Source organism: Hemiscyllium ocellatum, chromosome 24 (genome assembly GCF_020745735.1).
Source record: "Hemiscyllium ocellatum isolate sHemOce1 chromosome 24, sHemOce1.pat.X.cur, whole genome shotgun sequence".
NCBI lineage: Eukaryota > Metazoa > Chordata > Chondrichthyes > Orectolobiformes > Hemiscylliidae > Hemiscyllium > Hemiscyllium ocellatum.
This window is the reverse complement of record NC_083424.1, coordinates 13,263,822-13,283,370: the sequence shown is the minus strand read 5'-3', so window position 1 is coordinate 13,283,370 and position 19,549 is coordinate 13,263,822. Positions and strand designations below refer to the sequence as shown.

The 19,549-nt window shown below is 44.7% G+C and overlaps 1 protein-coding gene across 6 annotated transcripts in view; it reads left to right on the top strand.

The window, feature by feature from the left end:
* The window catches only part of LOC132827048 (unconventional myosin-XVIIIb-like), a 350,661-nt gene that overhangs the window by 221,501 nt on the left and 109,611 nt on the right, over positions 1 to 19,549 (top strand). For all 6 annotated transcript variants that reach the window (XM_060843476.1, XM_060843475.1, XM_060843474.1 and 3 more), the window contains one exon: positions 13,460 to 13,579. In XM_060843476.1, coding sequence (XP_060699459.1) covers positions 13,460 to 13,579 — 120 coding nt within the window. The remainder of the gene's footprint in view (positions 1 to 13,459; positions 13,580 to 19,549) is intronic.

Sequence of the window (19,549 nt, the reverse complement as noted above, 5' to 3'; positions counted from 1 at the left end):
CCCATCCCCCTTCCTTGCTGGGGCCTGCCTCACTGCCCCTGACTGTGAATGTTTCCATGCATTAATAAGCACCTCATTAACCAGATGCAGTCCCAGCATTGACCACAGCTGGCAGTGGTGCTGCTGAGCCACCAGCCCTCTCTTTGAGATGGCAGCAGCCATGTCATTCGGTGTCACTGGCTAACTGAGGCGCTGTGACTCTCTGCCTGCCCCAGACTACTACTAGCCCTGAATCTGCCTCCTACTGTGGTTCATCTCCTTGTGTCTTTCCTCTAGTGGTGCGGGCTCTGTGTCATTAGAACATCTTTGCTCTGTCCCATTTTTATACATGTGAACATGGTCCTATACAATGTGCCTTAGTTATTCAACATCAGTTTGAACAATGGCTGGAAGACCTATCTGGTTGGTTTGGGAGGTGGTGATATGATGGTAGTGACACTGGGTTGGTAACCCAGAATAATGTCTTAGGGCATATGTACAAATTCCTCATGGCAAAGGATGAAATTTGAATTCGATAGCAAGCTGGATGTAAGGTTGACTAGCTCAGTCAGTTGGATGGCTGATTCATAATGCCAACAAATCCAACACCATGGGTTCAATTCCTCCACCAGTTGAGATTATATAAAGGACTTTCTTTCTCCCCTTACCTGAGATATGGTGACCTTCAGGTTAAACTATCACCAGTCCAATGAGAGAGTGGGACAGTGAGAGGGAGGGAGGTGTGTTCTAAAGTTACCTTTGGTTCACTGCTGCCCTCTAGGGAATGAAATTTACTGTCCTTCCCTGTTTTGGCCGACATGTGACTTCAGATGTATACAGTAGTAGGAGAAAGCAGATGCTGGAGATCAGAGCTGAGAGTGTGGTGCTGGAAAAGCACAGCAGGTCAGGAAGCATCCGAGGAGCAGGAGAGTCAATGTTTCAGGCATAAGCCCTCATCAGGAAGATGCGTAGTGATATGGTTGACTCTTAACTGCTCTCTGGGGCAATTATAGGTGGGTAATAAATGCTGGTTTAACCAGTGTACCCACATTCCATAATACATTTATAAACACCACAAGAAGTTATTAAGTCCATTTTTGGGAATACACCTTTTGCTTCGCATTCATTATTGACAAACAATTGACTTAATCTTCCAAACTCAGGAAGTTTCCAATGTTCGGGCTGTTTTCGGGACCCAAATCCATTTGATGCCAAAGTGGGAATTCAGACCTGACTTTAAGGGGGCGGGTGTGCTATCCACCTCAGTGGGTGAGGTTTGAATTGGTGGTGGTTGGGATGATGGAGCCACTTGAGTTTGAGGGGATCAGGCGAGCTTTTTCTGTGCCCAGTGAGACCCAGTGACTGTCAGACCAAGCAAGATGAGGAAAGGCTGATAAGGCTGAGGGCACTGGGAGGCTTTTCTTTGACCTGATCCCTGTGTGTGAACAGACAGCAGTAAGGGCCATCCTGGTTTTGATGATGATTGCTGTCTTCCTGGTTTTGGCAAGTAAAGGTCAGATTGATTGTAAATGTCAAGTGACTGGGATCTTCTATTGTGCTCTCCCTCCAGCTGTGCCCTCCCCTCTGATCATGCACCCTCCTCCTACCATGCCCTCTCCTCCAGCCAAGCATATTCCCTCCCTTCCCACCATGCCCTCCTCTCTGGGATTCCTCAAACTGGGTTTCCAGGGCAGCTACTGACCTGTGCTTGGAAACAGCCAGGTACGTGTCTGCCAGTGACCTCAGGCTCGTCCACTGTGCAGTCCTGCAACGTACCCAGTGGTCCTGAAAAACTCCCTGCTGCTCCTTTGCCTACTTGGGCATGTTGATAGAGTCACCATGGTACTTCCTGCCAAGAGCCTGGTCTCTGGCAGTCTTCCAAGTGCCAGGATCTGAGGGACTTTTTTCCTCGGGTAGTTGGAGAGACATGACAATGAGATGCTCACCAGATTGTGCTCTCGACTCAACTGTGGCAAAACCACCCACTGAGCAGTCAGTATCTGAGCTGGTGGAGGCTGCCAGGGCTATTGTTGTGGGCCTATCCTACTGACTGTGAGGATTGGGCAGATGCCATTAGTGCCTGCAGAAGACAGAAAAGAGAATGCCTTGTAAGCAAAGGGGAGAAGGTGGGGACATCTTCACAATGAAGGTCATGGGAGAGGAGAACACACCGAGGGTTGTGGGAGAGGAGAACACGGTGAGGGTTATTGGAGAGGGGAATACAGTGGGGGTTATGGGAGAAGGGAATACAGTGAGGGATATAGGAGGGGCGAGTACAGTGAGGATTATGGGAGAGGGGAATACAGTGAGGGTTATGGGAGGGGAGAGTACAGTGAGGGTTATGGGAGGGGAGAGTACAGTGAGGATTATGGGAGAGGGGAATACAGTAGAGGTTATGGGAGAGGAGAACACACCAAGGGTTATGAGAGAGGAGAACACAGTGAGAATCATGGGAGAGGGGAATACAGTGAGGGTTATGGGAGAGGAGAACACACGAGGGTTATGGGAGAGGGGAATACAGTGGGGGTTATGGGAGAGGGGAATACAGTGAGGGTTATGGGAGAGGGAATACAGTGGGGGTTATGGGAGAGGAGAACACACGAGGGTTATGGGAGAGGGGAATACAGTGGGGGTTATGGGAGAGGGGAATACAGTGAGGGTTATGGGAGAGGAGAACACACAAGGGTTATGGGAGAGGGGAATACAGTGGGGGTTATGGGAGAGGGGAATACAGTGAGGGTTATGGGAGAGGGAATACAGTGGGGGTTATGGGAGAGGAGAACACACGAGGGTTATGGGAGAGGGGAATACAGTGGGGGTTATGGGCGAGGGGAATACAGTGAGGGTTATGGGAGAGGAGAATACAGTGGGGGCTATGGGAGAGGGGAATACAGTGGGGGTTATGGGAGAGGAGAATACAGTGGGGGTTATGGGAGAGGAGAATACAGTGGGGGCTATGGGAGAGGGGAATACAGTGGGGGTTATGGGAGAGGGGAATACAGTGGGGGTTATGGGAGAGGAGAACACAGTGAGGGTTATGGGAAACAATACAGTGACGGTTGTGGGAGAGGGAAACACAGTGAGGGCTGTGGGAGTGGGGAATACAGTGAGGGTTATGGTAGGGGAGAGTACAGTGAGGGTTATGGGAGGGGAGAGTACAGTGAGGGTTATGGGAGAGGGGAATACAGTGAGGGCTATGGGAGGGGAGAGTACAGTGAGGGTTATGGGGGGGAGAGTACCGTGAGGGTTATGGGAGAGGAAAATAGTAATGAGTAAGGATTCGTCCTCGGTTGCAGAAGCGTGGGTGTTTCTGTATCTCAGCAGGACTGATCGTCCTTTTGCCGTCGATGGTGAGGTGATAAATATCAGTCAGCCCAGCAGCCCTGCTGTCGTCTTTGTTTCTGTTCTGAGCATTTGTGTCCTCCTAGACTGAGAGAGAAAGGGAGGAATTGAGTGAGATGAAAGTGGGTGGTCCAGCTGTCTGTGCTGCTGCAGGTGGGGAGGGGAATGTGTTGCGTTGTCCTGGGTGAGAGAGTAGGTAGCACAGAGCCCATTCAGGGTTACTGATGTGTGGGGATGGTGCTTGAAAACAAGTGCAGGCAACAGTGAGAGTGAAGGACCATGAGTCTGGGTCGTGCAGCTGCTGTGAGGTAGGGTAGGGAAGCAGATGGAACAATGCTCTGTAGTGCTGGGTATTCCTGCAGGAGTTGAGACTGTGGTGCTGGAAAAGCACAGCATGTCAGGCAGTATCTGAGGAGCAGGGGAGTTGACGTTTTTGGCAAAAGCCCTTCATCATAAATGAGGCGACCTCAGGTCAGCTTGGCAGGGGCTGGTGTTTTAGCCTGCTCTGCCGGTGCTGGGGGCAGAGGATAGTCTGACTCTTCACCAGCTTGTCTGCCAGGACCCTGCCCTAAGGTAGGGCACCAATTTCCACTTACCTGGGGCAAATGTCATGAACCATACTGGGCAGCTCTGGACTGACAGCATTTGAGCAGGTCCACAACGTCAGAGAGGGTGGGAACTGCAGATGCTCCATCAGTGGGAAGTTCCTCAATCGGTGGTGAGTGGGGGAGTCCGTCCCAGACTATTGGCTGGGCAGCCTCAGGGCCAGGTTTAATGATGGTCACACTACAAAATCCACCAACTTGGGAAGGAATAACCTGCGATGGGTGGAGAGTCATAATAACTTTCATTGTTCCCAGTGCAATGTAGAATATCTAGTTTCAAAGTAATTTAATATTCATCGGTGTTTCTGGAATTCAAAAGGCACACAACATCTGTTCAGCAAAGCAAGTAGCTGGAGCGAACTCATTTCTGATGAGACCAGGGCAGATGGAGTAGCTCTGAGCTTCATACTAAAACATGGCTGTGTTGCTAATGTTGCAATACTTCTGTTCTTAAAGTATTATAAGCTTTAAAACGTACAAGAAGCCTTTACGAATAAAATCTATTATTTTATGAGTTTATGCCTACCAAAGTTAATGATTGCAGTGTTGGGAATGCAAAATCCTCAAAGCCAATTTACTACTGAATTGTTGCCACGTTTATTTGAGTTGAAGGAAATATGTGTCATTTTCATTTTGTCACCAAATTGTCTCAAAGCTATTTAGTTGTTAATGCAGTAAATGACTTACAGTGGCTTCAATTTTACCCTGTGCATCACAAGTAGGCGATTATTTGAGTTCAGTTACATTAGTTGAGGGGATTGTGTTGACAATGAGGCTGCCTTGCAATGGTGCCATGGGTAGGAACATAGGAGAAAGTGAGGACTGCAGATGCTGGAGATCAGAGCTAAAAATGTGTTGCTGGAAAAGCGCAGCAGGTCAGGCAGCATCCAAAGAACAGGAAATTCGACGTTTCGGGCATGAGCCCTTCTTCAGGAAGGAACATAGGGTCAGGAGTAGCCCATTCACCTTATTTGATCTCTTTCTATCATTCATGACCAATCTATCTTGATTTCGTTGCCCCACTTATGGTTCTCTGTCTTCCCACACCAAATAGAAATCCATCAATCTTCATTTTAAAGGCGTCCATTCATCTGTACCCACAGCAACTTTGTTTGGGATAAAATTCCTGATTTTTCTGGCCCTTTGTTCTCTGAAGATCACTAGAATAAGCAGCTGGACCTTAGCTTGACAACTTGATTGTTAAAGCAATGTCACCAATGACGTGGCTCTCTTAAGTGACTTGGAGACAATAAGGACGGCCGATGTTGGAAGCCAGGAAACTGACCAAGGGTTTCAGCATGTAACATTGCCTTTCCTGATCCTCAGATGCTATTGGACCTGCTGTGCTTTTCCAGCTTCACATCTCTTGGCACACTCGTAACACTGCATTGGAAAATCATTGAAGATACTGCTTGGGTATGTGGGAAGTCAGCAGGCTGGGGCTGCTGAAGGGAGCAGGGGTGTGCTGACAATTGTCACGTGGGACTGAATTCCCTCTTCAGCGGTATGGAAACAATGGCAGGGACTGTTTCCAGGCCCCAAATCCATCATCCCCCGGTTGGAATTCTGACCAGATCATCTCCTCAGATGGCATAGACGCAGGTTCCTGGGTCAGTTAGGGCCAGTGGGCAGGCTCCAGGAACCAAAGGCCTTCCAGCTTAAGACAAGCTCCCAGCTTCAGGAGAAAGGAAGGAACTTACAGAGTTGGGGTGGAATGGTGGCTCAGTGGTTAGCACTGCTGCCTCACAGCACCAGGGACCTGGGTTCAATTCCACGGGCAACTTTCTGTGTGGAGTTTGCACATGCTGTCCGTGTTGCGTGGGTTTCCTCTGGGTGCTTCACTTTCCTCCCATAGTCCAAAGATGTGCAGGTTAGGTGAATTGCCCATGAGGAATGCAGGGTTGCAGGTGGCAGGTGAGTTGCTCTTTGGAGGGTCAGTATGGACTCAATGGGCTGAATGGCCTGCTTTCATACTGTATGGCTTCTATGATGGTTCTATGAACTGAGAGAGCAGCTCGATATTGAGGTTTGCCAATGAGTGAATAAACAGAGAAAACATCACTGCGCAGGAAGGAATCTCTGAGTTAGGGAGGAAACTTTCTAGTGGGCACCAATTGGCTGCTCCCACACCCAGGCAGAAGTCTAACGGGAACACAGTTGCCTCTGAGCTGTTACTGGGCATCAGCCACCCGGCCATCGATTTGCCCCTCCTGTTGACCTCTGTCACTTCCTTCGATGAGGCTTGAGTTAGCTGCCCTTCTCTAGTCGGGGGGCTTGGGGAGGGTAGCCCTTTGGGGCTCAAAATCTGCCTTCACCAAAACAGCCATACACAGGAATGGGTTCTGGCATGCCTGCCATTGTCGATGGAGTCTGAAACCTGTGCCCACAGCCACGGACTGAATTGTGAGATTACTCTCAGCTGAACCAGGCCGAAGCATAAAGTACGCTGCTTCCAGCAAATTCCAGGCAGGGAGAGAGAACGCGAAACAAGGACAATGGGAAGAAATTCCCTTTGTTCAGATTGCCGTCAAATGTAGCTCCTGAAAATAAGCAGTAAGCTCTCAAATGCACAGTTGTGTCCCCATTCAAACTTCTACCATTAATAATGGATCTTCCCACCAGACATGTATAAATAGAAGTCAATTCTGGAGCAAAACACTGTTGGTGTTTTATATCTTGTGACCTGAACGCTGAATACGGCCACTCAACAATGGTGACTGAATCAAGCCGACCCATTTCTTCGTAAATAAGGAACAAAGAGGTTAAAGCCAAAATGGATTGGATACCCACAGACGCTTCAGTGCATCCATTGTCAATCTGTATCTCTAACTTCAAACCACAATGTGTTGTATCTGCACTCAGTGTTCACAGCCATTCCCCTCCACCTCACTCCTACTTTTACTGAATTTTCATCCCAGCTCTTTACTGTTGTGCCACAAATCACAGATCCTCCAGGAGTTCCCAAAAGGGACTAGCAGTTATCACCAGCCACACTGTAACCTGGATCTGTGCAAACATTGGGTCAAATGTAATCAGGCACAAAAGCCTTTGCTCTTCTTTGTCCCAGTTAAATCTGTGCATTATGCTCTCTCTGGCTGCAGCTGTGTGAAAGCTCTGGGCAGGATAGGGTTAAGGCAGCGAAGCTGAGATTTGTGATGGATTGTGGCAGATGCTCTGAGCTGTTAATTATCCACAGACGGAACTGGTCTTCTTGCATTGTGCCTGGGTTTGGGGATTTAGCTGCACGTGGTTGTGAATTCTGATGAGATTCTCCTGGCTGAACACACTGGTCTGAATAAATTACAGTGTAAAGAAAGCAACTTGCTGTTTCTTTCCCAGGTATTTGGGACAGCATTTCCCAAACATTTTTCCACTATCGAGAGTTGAAAATTGTTGTGTCCCCTCAAAGAGTAGGGACCAGAGATGAGGGAAGGCAGGACACCAATGGAAGCAGGTGGGAAGGGGATTTTGGCCAATTGTTGTCTCAGAGTTTGCAACCCAAATTTTCAGCTTGCCACCACCTCCCCCCTCCTTGCCTCTGTTTTGGGGTCTCATTCCTCTCTGTTGTATACAACATAGCTTCCAGACCGATTGGTCACTGATCCTGTCCTGTGGTCTCAGTGTACCATCTTCAGTCAGTCAGTTATGTGTAGGTAATTTAATAGTCACCATAGGGCTAGAGGATCCTCGGTCTACTCTCATTAGAACAATACAACTGGTGGAGATTTAACCTGAGGGTCACCATACCTCAGGTGAGATGTTGAGAAGGAGAACCCTTTATGGTAACCTCGGCTGATGCAGGAATTGAACCAATTGTGTTGGCATCACTCACAAGCCCCTCAGCCGAATGTTCTAACCTACTCCCAAGTAGTTAACATACAACATTGTCAGCTGATACTGAGGAAGTCCACAATATTGTATTGATGTAATTACTACTAAACTCTGAATTATGTGGTTCACCAGGATCCCTTTTTTAAATTCATTCATGGAATGTGGACATTATTTATTGCCCATCCCTAATCACCCAGCGGGCAGTTCAGAGTCAATCGCATTGCTGTGGGTCTGAAGTCACATGTAGGCTGGACCAGATAAGGATGACAGATTTCCCTCCCTACAGGGCATCAGTGAACCAAATGGATTTTTCCAGCAATTGACAATGGATTCATGGTCATCATTTAGACTCTTAATTCCAGATGCTTATTGAATTCTGATTCCACCATTGCATCTCAATGACTGTCACATCTGCCTTTGAAGATCCAAGGGTACAATTTAAAAGTATAATGCAAGCCAGGTTCACAAATGATCATCTCCGATGCTTTTAGCTGATTTTGAAAACCCACTTAAAACAAAGAAAACCCTTTGGAGCTATAAATGGATATGAGTCCGAACAGACAGACAGTCTGAAGATCAATCTCCCAGAGTTTAGTCACAGCTGAACAAAGCAAGCTACTTCAAATGATGACCAGCTGTAATATCCTAAGAAGACCACCATCAGGTTGGCCTGAACATAACCAGCAGGTACCGGGAGCTAGTGCAATTGTTCTAGTCATTCCGAGCCAAACCACATTGTCATTCCACAAGCTCTAGTTCAATGCTGAGCCAAACACGTACATGGACACAGAATACCCTCCAAAGGATTGATGCATGATCCATGTATTGGCCCTACATCAATAAGGACATTGACCAATTAATCACGTCATCTGAAACGTCAATTCCATCAATTTAGCAATTGAGAAACCCTCTCCTTCCACACAAGATTCCTTCAGAGCATCAGTAAAATATTTCTACAGATATTTTCCATTTCCTAGGACATGTTACATTCTGGTTACTGACTGACCAATTCCTTTTCTGTGAGACAAGTCAAAGATGCCGTGTGTGTAACAGTTGTAGACAATTTGACTACTGTATTCAATGTGTCTTTTTTGTACCTCGGCAAGCTGTGTCCAGCAGCTTTCCAGTGCACCTTTCAAAGACCAGCTAGAAATGTGTTGTTTAACAAATTATATCCTCTTATCACTCCTTTCAGTTCTCACAGAATTCACTGACTGCACCATAAAATCCGTGATCATTAGATGAAAAACAATGTGCCAAGATTTTCAGATAGCCATGCTAACTCTATATGTTGCTCCACTAGGAAGCGGTTATACGCTCACTGGCAGTTCTCATGTTCAGGAAACAAATACACACAGGTCTCCCCACCCCTACTCTTCCATTACATGTGCGTGATGTATGGCTGGAAAGATGGGAAAACATCAAACACGACCATAACCAATGAGCAAAAAGAATTTAATCCCAACTTGAACCTAGGCAAAACGTGCAAGTTGGATGTTTTCATTTGAGAACATGGGTTTGTGGTAAGTCTGGGTGATATGATGTTACAATGAGTAATGATTACACCCTATGAAGAAGTCAACAATTTACCATTTAATATTGCTGGGAGGGCTTAAGTTTTAAAAGGCTTTTGGAAAAAGGAATTTATTCTGAGTTTTGTGGACATACCTGGACTGGTTTCTTTAGAAAATATATTTGAAAGTTCATTGTGATGTTTGAATATTATTTTTAACTCTGATTCCTATAAATTACATGACTAGTGATAATCTTTCGCTTTGTTGTTGTCGTGACGTGTGTGTGGGTGTGTGTGTTTGTACTATTGCTGACTGTCTATGTTAATCATTGCATCTTTATTAAATGATGAAATTTAGTTGATGGATTTTAGCTGTTGTGTAAAACGTGATAGAGATGGGTTCTCTTACTGATCACATTGGAAAAAGTATTTTTATTCTATAGTGTGACCCATGGATAGTGGGACCAGAACATTCCTCCAGCCTCCACCATAACAATATCATCACCCAACAAGCACACAGGTAATTCAGATTCTAGAGATGTTATGCCAAAAAACAAGCAGACGGCTACAGTTAGTAATACCCATCAATCTGCAATGATAGACAGCACACTGCAGAATGAAGTTGCACAGCCAAATCATGATGACTGCATAAGGACCAGATTTGATCATATTGTAAGACCATAAGACATAAGACATAGGAGCAGAAATGAGGCCATTCAGCCCATCAAGTCTGCTCTGCCATTCAATCATGGCTGATAAGTTTCTCAACCACATTCTCCCATAACCTTTGTTCCCCTCGATAGTCAAGATCCTATCTATATGTCAGTCTTAACTATATCCAATGACCTGGCCTCTGCAGTCTTCTATTGCAATGTGTGCATCCTGAGGCATTATTTATATATATAAAAGACAACATATCTATACCTATATAATCATTTTTTTCCCACAGTTGAACTGTCTGATACTAAGGGACGTGCAGTTAAGGTGAGAGGGGACATGGTCAAAGGAGATATGAGGGGCACTCTTTATGCAAAGAGTGGTAGGAATCTGGATCTCGCTGCTAGGGATGGTGATGGGGGCATTTCAGAGACTTTTAGATAAGCGAGGAATGGAGGGATATGGACGAAGGGCAGGTAGAAGGGATTTGTTTAATTTGCCGTCATGTTTGGCACAACACTGAAGGGCAAGTTCTTGAGCCGTCCAGTTCTATGTTCTATCAGAAGCAGGTTCCCATTATTTCAAGGATAAAGGTGAGAATATTTATATTTTATCATAGAGTTTAGGCCAGACAGGTTTGTATCTTTTAAGATAGTCGCATGACATCAATTATGACATCCTCAGCTACTCTGTCCATTGCGGAGTCAATGTCGTTTCTTTAGTCAGTCAACTACATGTGTATGTAAATTACACTAACTTTAGTAAGTCCAGACTATGTGAGCACCTCTGTGATAATAGTAAATTTTGAAACAGTTAGAGTTAAACTTCATGTCCTCTGTCTCATTAAGAACCTGGCTCTCTTTCGTATGTGTTACTTGGGATAACATTGAGAAACACAGGGCGTATCACTCCTCTTTTGAGAAATCCTGGATAGATATAAATTTCCTGTTTAATAATCCTTAAGTGAAATTTGCTTGCATTTGTCTTTTTAATACCTACAGAATGCCATCTAGCATGTCTTCTGAAGACCCAGTGGAAAGCCATAACCAATCTCTCATAGCATAGTAAAGTGTCTCAAGGTGCTAGGCATAAATGTTGTTTCGCTAAAGCTGATGCTCAAACCACATTACAAACCATCACAGCAGCTTTTAAGGAGCAAGTTGAGTGAGGTGGCGTTGTGGAGAAGTATACGGAGAAAGACTTCTGGGCTTAGGGCCTCAGCAGCTGGAGGAACAACTGTTGCTGCAAGAATAAACTAGCGTCAACCTAAGACTGCAGGAAGATGGAGCTTCTGGGGCAAATGTACGCCTGCCTGAGATCACAGATATGGGAAAGGAGGGAGCAGCAGGTGAAAGGGTTTGACATTTACCCTGTCAAACTATCCAGAGATGTTATTACACGTCTCTGGAGCAGGCAGGACTTGAACCCAGGCTATTACTGCACCACAGTGGCATTAAGGATTTGACTATAACGATTAGAAATTCTAACTCGAAGGCATTCCTGGACTGTAGCCCTACTTGAATAACATAGCAGTGCACCTCTTGCATGGTTGAGCTGTATGAGCTGTGCTAGTCAAGGTCAAGTCACACAAACTTCTAATAAGGTTTGAGCAGTGCTGATGCTGTATTGCCTGAAGGAGACCAGACCCAAGGAGCTGTTCCTATGCTCTACCCTGTGTCTGTATGGATATTGTTATTCCTGCAGTGTAACTCCCTGCTACAATTTGCTTGCTCTTTGCTCTTGGTTCTTGCTCTGCTGATGTTCTGCCAATTCCTGAGTTGACTTGCTGCAGTGTCAGGTCCCAGCAGCACCCTATAGGACATCAGTGAGCCACATTTTCCTGAATCCAATAGTTTCAAGATCATTAATGACATTATTGTCTTGTTCCATACTTATTTCAACTCCCTCACCAGCTGTGGCGGGACTGAAACCTGTGTCTCCAGAACCTTTATGTGGCCCTCGGGTTTATCAATGCAGAAGAATTATTGTTTGCCACAATTCCCATGTTTGAACCCAGTCCTTGGTTTATTTTAATCTGAGCCACAGTGAGACTGAAGCTTTACACTTGGCCTTAAGCTGCTCCTGGTCTTGTACCTCATGTTAATGAGAGGAACAAAAGTGAAACGGCAGTTTGCTCTTGATCGACACCCAGTCATCCTTCGTAAGAAAGGCAAGGAGGTGACCTTTTAGCCTGTGTTTGGCATTAGTGCCTCAGCTGTGCCAACATCCCTAACTAGGCTAGAGCATGTGGAATGATGTGTTTAGACGTTTTGTTGGAGTTTACATGAAATTGATGCGCTCATGTCATCCCAGACAGCAGTGAGTGAAAGGAAGAAATGTTGTTAGTTTTGACATAACACAATAGTTCCATTCCTGTGTGATCTTATGTTATAAGAAAATTGTGTAATAGCAGCACCATTTAAATGAATGGAACTGGAATCATGTTATAGCCAATACAGGTAAGAAAAGTTTGCATTCTACAATTAACAGTCTGAATTCTTCAATTGCATTATGGCCAATTTGTATTGAAGAAACCCATGTTATAGCAGAGCCAACTGTATTGAAATTGCAATGTGGAAACATTCTGCCCAACTAGTCCATCCTAGTGTTTATGCTCCACATAATTCTCACCCCTTGCTCTGCTTCATCCAACTCTTTTAGCAGAACTTCCAATATCTTTGTCCCTTCTATATTTACCTATGAGACAATACTGTAACATTTAAGAGGTTATTTTGACTTGTGGTTTTTTTTGGGGGGGGGAGAGGTTTTAAGGCAGAGGCACAGAACAGTTTATCAGAAACACTAGAGTAAACAGCTTATGAGGCCTTAGGGATTTTTTTAAAAAATGGAACAATAGAAGCAGCCTGAGTAGGTGTGGTCACAGGATCTTTAGTTTAGCTTTCAGCAGTTGCTTTTAGAGTCTTGGAGAAGTGAAGCTAATTTTTCCTCTCTTGATTACAGCCAAAAGCTGAGGATTCTCTGTCTGTTTTGGGAGTTGCATGTGAGACAATCAGTGATTGAATTTGCCTTTCACCAAGGAAGTGTTGCTAGGATGTTACTATATTGGAACAGTTAATTAATAATAGTTACTGTATCTGATACTCTGTTAAGTTTTTCAGTAGAGGTAGGTTATTCCAATGCTTTATTTCTTTTGTTGTGTTTTAACTGTAGTTCATGAATAAAGTGTGTTTTGCTTTAAATCTGACAGTTTCACCAATCAAATTGCATCTGGAATGTAACATCTTATGTTTATCTTTAGAATAAGCAAAGGTTAGGGTCTAGACTACCTTGTGAATATTTGTAGGGCATTTGGTCTGGTCTATAACACCTATCTAATCCTGAATTACATCCGTGATGTTCCTCCTCTTTGTAATCATGAGCTCCATATTCTAGTCACATTCTGGGTACATAACAACTGGTAGTTGGACCAGTTCAGAGTGACATAGAATGGACCATGATAAACCCAGTCTTGAGTGGCTCAACGCTAGGTGCTGAGCTCAATTCTGTTCTAATTTCGCTACCAATCCTGTAGATTTCAGACCTTTCGGCGGAGCTTACAGACGAACGGTTTCGGGGGGATGTGGCCTGTCGGATGCTGGAGAGCGAGCGAGCTGAGAGACTCCGACTGACGCAGGAGCTGAAGGACATGCAGGTGAGAAACAATGCAATGCCAAATTACCTCATCTAAAAATCTTATCAATTTTCCTTTTGGGACTGAAATAATTTCTTTGGAAAGCTGAAATAATTCTTTAACAGGCACTTCGCAGTCCCTCAAAGTACAACTGCAATCTTTGAATTTTTAAAAAAATCTCCAGCAAAATTTCTTGAAATAACACAAAATAGGGAAAATAGATCATGTTGGGACTTCTTGAGGCATTCTCTGGGGTAATCCTCTCAGTAAATAAACCAGTAAAAAAGACACCAAATTCTGGCAGCATCTGTGGAGAGTGAAACAGAGGTAATGTTTTAGGGTAATATTGTTTAAGTTAAAACATCATGATGAAAGATTCTCAAAACCAGACCTGCATTTTCAGATTTTTTTTATTTCACTTTTCCAGCATTCGCAATTTTTCTTTTGCTCCTTTAGAACTGTTGCCTATGTTGAGAGGGATGTGTAAATAAACCAATTGACACGTGCATAATATCATTATCCAATTTTTATTTCCTTACTTTCTTCTTCTTCCTCTCCTCTTTGCCATTAAAGCAGACAGGCTTCTGCAATCTAATTCTGAACACTGACTGTCAGTGGGCTGCATGGTTGTTGGGTGTAGATTCCATCACTGAAACACAGAAATCAGGAGCAGGTGTAGGCCATTCAGCCCTCCTGAGCCTGCTCCGCCATTCAATATGATTATGACTAGTCATCTGACTCAGTATCCTCTCCCTGTGTATCCATTATATTCTTTGATCTCTTTAACCCCAAACACCATTTCCAACTCCTTTTTGAAATTGTGCAATGTTTTGTCCTCAATTACTTTCTGTGGTAGCAAATTCCACTGGCTCACCACCCTCCATCCTAAATGGCCTATTCCACTTCCGTAGACAGTGAGCCTGGTTCTGGACTCCGCGGCCAGGGGGAAAATCCTTCCTGCACCTACCCTGTCTAGCCCTGTGAGAATTTTACAGGTTTCTTTGACATTCCACCCCCTCCCAACTCATTCTTCTGAACTTCAGCGAACATCATCCTAACTGATTCAACCTCTCCTCATACATCAGTCTCGCCATCCCAGGACTCAGTCTGGTAAACCTCTGCTGCACTCCCTTCATCGCCAGAACATCATTCCTCAGATGAAATCACATAATGCTTCAAAGGTTCCTGACAGTGTGGAAACAGGCCATTCGGACCTTTGAGTCCACACTGACCCCCGAAGAGCATCTCATCCAGGCTCACCCACTCTACCCTATCCCTGTAACCCTGCATTTTCCAAGGCTAATTCACTATGGGACAATTTAGCATGGCCAATCCACCTAACTTGCACATCTTTGGACTGTGGGAGCATCCTGCGGAAACCCACGCATATATGGGGAGAAGGTGAAAGCTCCACACAGATAAGGGCCCAAGGCTGGAATCAAACCCACTTCCCTGGCGCTGTGAGACAGCAGTGCTAACCACTGAGAAACTGTGCTGCCCATTGATAAGGACATCTTGCTCCACAGAGAGATGGACATGATACAACTCATCAGGTATATTGGAGCCTGAGAATTGGTTGGTGGCTGGTCTTTCTCTGCAGCCTTTCTTGTACGTGTTATTTATCCAAACTAGTTCAGCAGCGGTTTTGAATCATTAAGCGCCACCTGTCACGTCATAAATAATTGATTCCTGTAGCAAGCCACGAACAGACTGACAGTATGTGCTCTGTCCCGTCTTTTAATTATGGTCTCCAAACATTTCTAAGGCGCTGCGCAATTAAGTCCTTGAGTAGTAATCCTGTCACCGTAACTTTCTCTAATAAACCACAACATCTGCTGTAATTCTTGATTGTTCCTCCACTGACAGAAACAAGACTTTTCAGTGTTTCTGGAATAGATCATTCTTCAATGGGATGGAAGGTGTCCTAAACAATGCTAACAAGCAGCACCTGCTCAGCAATAACCTGCTCGGTGACGCCCAGTTTGGGTTCCACCAGGTCCACTCAGCTCTGGCCCTCATTACAACCTTGGTTCAAACGTGGAAAAAGAGCTGAATTCCAGAGGGAGGGGAGAGGGACAGCCGTTGACATCAAGACCGCATTTGACTGAGTGTGGCAGCAAGGAGCCCTGGCAAAACTGGAATTAAAGGGCATTCAGGGAGAAGGATGGTTGGAGTCCTACCTGGCACATAGAAAGATGGTTGTTGGAGGTCAGTCATCTCAGCTCTAGGACATCATCTCAGGAGTTCGTCAGGTTAGTGTCCTAGACCAAATCCTCTTCAGCTGCTTTGTCAATAACCTTCCCTCCATCATAAGGTCAGAAGTGGAGAGGTTCACTGATGATTGCAGAATCTTCAGCACCATTCGCGATGACTCAGATATTGAAGCAGTCCATTTTCAAAAGAAACCAGATCTAGACAATATCCAGGCTTGGGCTGACAGGTGGCAAGTAACATTCACACCACACAAATGCCAGGCTATGACCATCTCCAATAAGAGACAATCTAACCCTCACTCCTTGATTTTCAATGGTGTTACCATCACTGAATCCCTCCACTATCAACATCCTTGGGGTTACCACTGACCAGATATTCACTGGACTCGCCACATAAACAAAGTGACTGTAAGAGCAGGTCAGAGACTAGGAATACTGCGATGAGTAACTCACCTCTTGACTCCCCAAAGCCTGGCCATCATCCACAAGGCACAAGTCAGGACTGTGATGGAATGCTCCCCACTTGCCTGGATTAGTGCACTATCCACAAGATGCTCTGCAGAAATTCACCAAAGATTCTATCCTCAGGCAGCACCTTCCAATGATCATTTCCATCTGAAGGACAAAGGCACAGGATACATGGGAGCACCACCACCCACAAGTTCCCCTCCAAGCCACTCACCATCCCGACTTGGAAATATGCTGCTGTTTTCTCACTGTCGCTGGGTCAAAATCCTGGAATTCCCTCCCTAAAGGTATTGTGGGTCAACCTACAGCACCTGGACTGCAGCGGGTCAAGAAGGCAGCTCACCCCTACCTTCTCAAGAGGCAACCAGGGTTGGGCAATAAATGCTGGGCCCAGCCAGTGTTGCCCACATCCTACAAGTGCATAAGAAAAGGTGACCTTGGATGTGAGATTCAGAGCACTTGACTCACTTTTCTGTTCATTAAAGTGAATGGATGGAATACTCCATGGAGGTTCTGACCTTTGACCCTAAATTCCGAGTACCTTCTGCCATCTGATGTGTAAGTCAGCACATTGGTAATTTGTAACATCTAACCCATTGTGTTTGCTACTTCCGTGTAACATCCGCCAATATATCAGAGTCATTCCCACGCCTCTCAATGGTGGGCCTCCTTGATAATTCATGTTGATCAGATAACTGATTGTCAGGAGATTACACTTGGTTTGATTACTGGTTCAAATGAATTATTTAACCTCAGCTTGTGCAACAATAAGTACGGTATAAAAGCAAAATGATGTGGATGCTGGAAATCTGAAGCAAGCACAGAAATTGCTGGAGAAACTCAGCAGATCTGGCAGCATCTGTGAACATTTTGAGTCCAGGATAGCTGTTCTTCAGAAGAGTCTGAAGAAATTCTGAAGAAGAGTCACATCAGACTTGAAATGCTAACTCTGTTTCTCTCTGGCAAATGCAGGATAATTTGCCTTTGAGGGACAATAAGCTTGTTTTCCCATCTTAGGTCTGGTACTCCTTGTTGCAAATATGTGCATGAGCACAATATCAGCTATGGATGTCAGTTCCCCAAAACACCCATTATAAAATATATTGCCAACTGTGATTATCCAGTTTGGCTTGTGAAGAATGAAGTGGGGGCTCATTTCACACTTATCAATAGATTCAAAAACAGCTTCTTCCCTGCTCTTACCAGGCCCCTAAATGGACCTCTCAAATTTTTAATTTAATGTTGATCTTGCTCTTGTTCCAGGTGCACAATTTATATTCTTCACTCTGTTCTAATACCCTTATGGACTTTGTATGATATGATCTATCTGTATTGCACACAATACAAGACTTTTCACCGTGTCTAGGTACATGTGACGATAGTAAATCAAGTCAAACTAAATGCATTGAGATATGGAAAGAATTGGAAGAGGAAAATCATGCTTTTTAAAAAATAATTCTCTCCATGCTTTTGGCTTCTCCATATGTTATATCTTATAATAACTCACAGGAAGAATTGGATCAGCGAGAAAGGCATTGGCTACTTTTTCCCTTCAAGGACTGTAGGTCACATCCAAGCTAGATTACTGGATCCTACATGTTATTAGGCAGTTCCTGTTCAGTTCCTATGAGCATTGGCCTGAGACACAAAACAGACACTGACTTCACAATCCCACAGTGAAATGCAAGAATGGATCTTCGATGCACTGAGGGGTGTGGTGATAACATTACAGATTCTGTAACAAGCTGTAACTTTAAAAATGGACATGAGGAGTCTGACAAAGTGGATCTTAAAAGTTGCCTGCCTTACCTTGTGGATTCATCTCCAATTGAGAATCAGACTGTATTCTCCTGAAGAAGGATTACAAGAAACCTTTTGAAGTACAGCACAGAGTTTCAGAAGGGGTGAAGATAAATGGCTTTCCTGGAGGTATGTAGACCTCCTCTGATCTCACCAAAAATCTGAAAGCGTGGGAGTCGTTCAAGTTAGTGGCTGAGTCAATTAAAAAGTTAATTATTTTGGCTAAAAGGCAGTGGATGGGACTATTCTCCAGACTGGGCTAAACCCAATACCTAATAGGGAAGCATGTTTGGGATAGCATCGATATTTAGATTCAAAACTGTACAGAAGTATGTGCAAATGTCTCCTGAGAACCTGTGTAAACAGTTCCAGCCAGCACTTGCAGCTGAACTAAGTCAGAGCAAATACAGGAGAACTGGGTTTGCTGTCTGACACTGGGAGTTACAGAGGAAAGTGCCCAGAAACTATCCCTGTTCTGCTGAAAACAAGTCAAGGCATTTTTGACATGTCATGCTGACAGAACCAATAAGGATAACGGTTCCCTCACTTCCTCCCTGAAGTTGCTTTACTGACTGAGTACCAAGTTCAGAATATTCAATCATGGTCTGCACAATGGCTCAGTGGTTAACAGTGTTGCCTCACAGCACCAGGGAGCTGGATTCGATTCCAGCCTTGAGCAACTATTTGTGTGGAGTTTGCACATTCTCCCCATGCTTGCATGGGTCTCCTCTGGGTGTTCCGGTTTCCTCACACAGTCCAAGGATGTGCAGGTTAGGTGGATTGGCTGTGTGAAATTGCCCACAGTGTCCAGGGTTGCGCTGGCTAAGTGGATTAGCCAGGGGAAACAGTGTTACAGGGATAGTGTGGGAGGACAGTGGATCTGGATAAGATGCTCTTCAGAGGTCAGTGTGGACTCAATGGGCCGAATGACCTGCTTCCACACTGTAGGGATCCTGGGAAGTAAAGAAGCTATCATCACTGCTGAATCCAACTTCAATGTCTTTATTTCAGAAAGAGAACCTTAAAGTGACTACACCTGCAACAATATTAGAGACATCTTCATGCATAACGTTTATCCTGACTTACCTTTGATCTTTGCATCCGTATTTTAGTGGATAATGTAGCACTTGTTACTTTATTAATTTGCAGCAATTGTGTTGTAAACTAATCTATCATCTTATGTAAAATATAAAGCTGCAATATTTCTTGTTTATAAATTGTAATAATTGCACTGAAAAGAGGATTACACTACGAGCTTTGACAAATTCTCTGTCAGTGGGCTACACTGAGGAAAAGCCTGGGAGCTTGTGAAGATCAGCTTCCTGATGTGTTATGTCTGAAAGGATGACTCTCCTGCTTCTCAGGTGCTGCCTGACCTGCTGTGCTTTTCGACTCTTGACTCTCCAGCATCTGCAGTCCTCGCTTTCTCCAAGTTCTGAGGAAGAGTCACACCACACTGAAAATCTTAACCTGTTTCTCTCGCCACAGATGCTGGCAGAGTCTCTCCAGC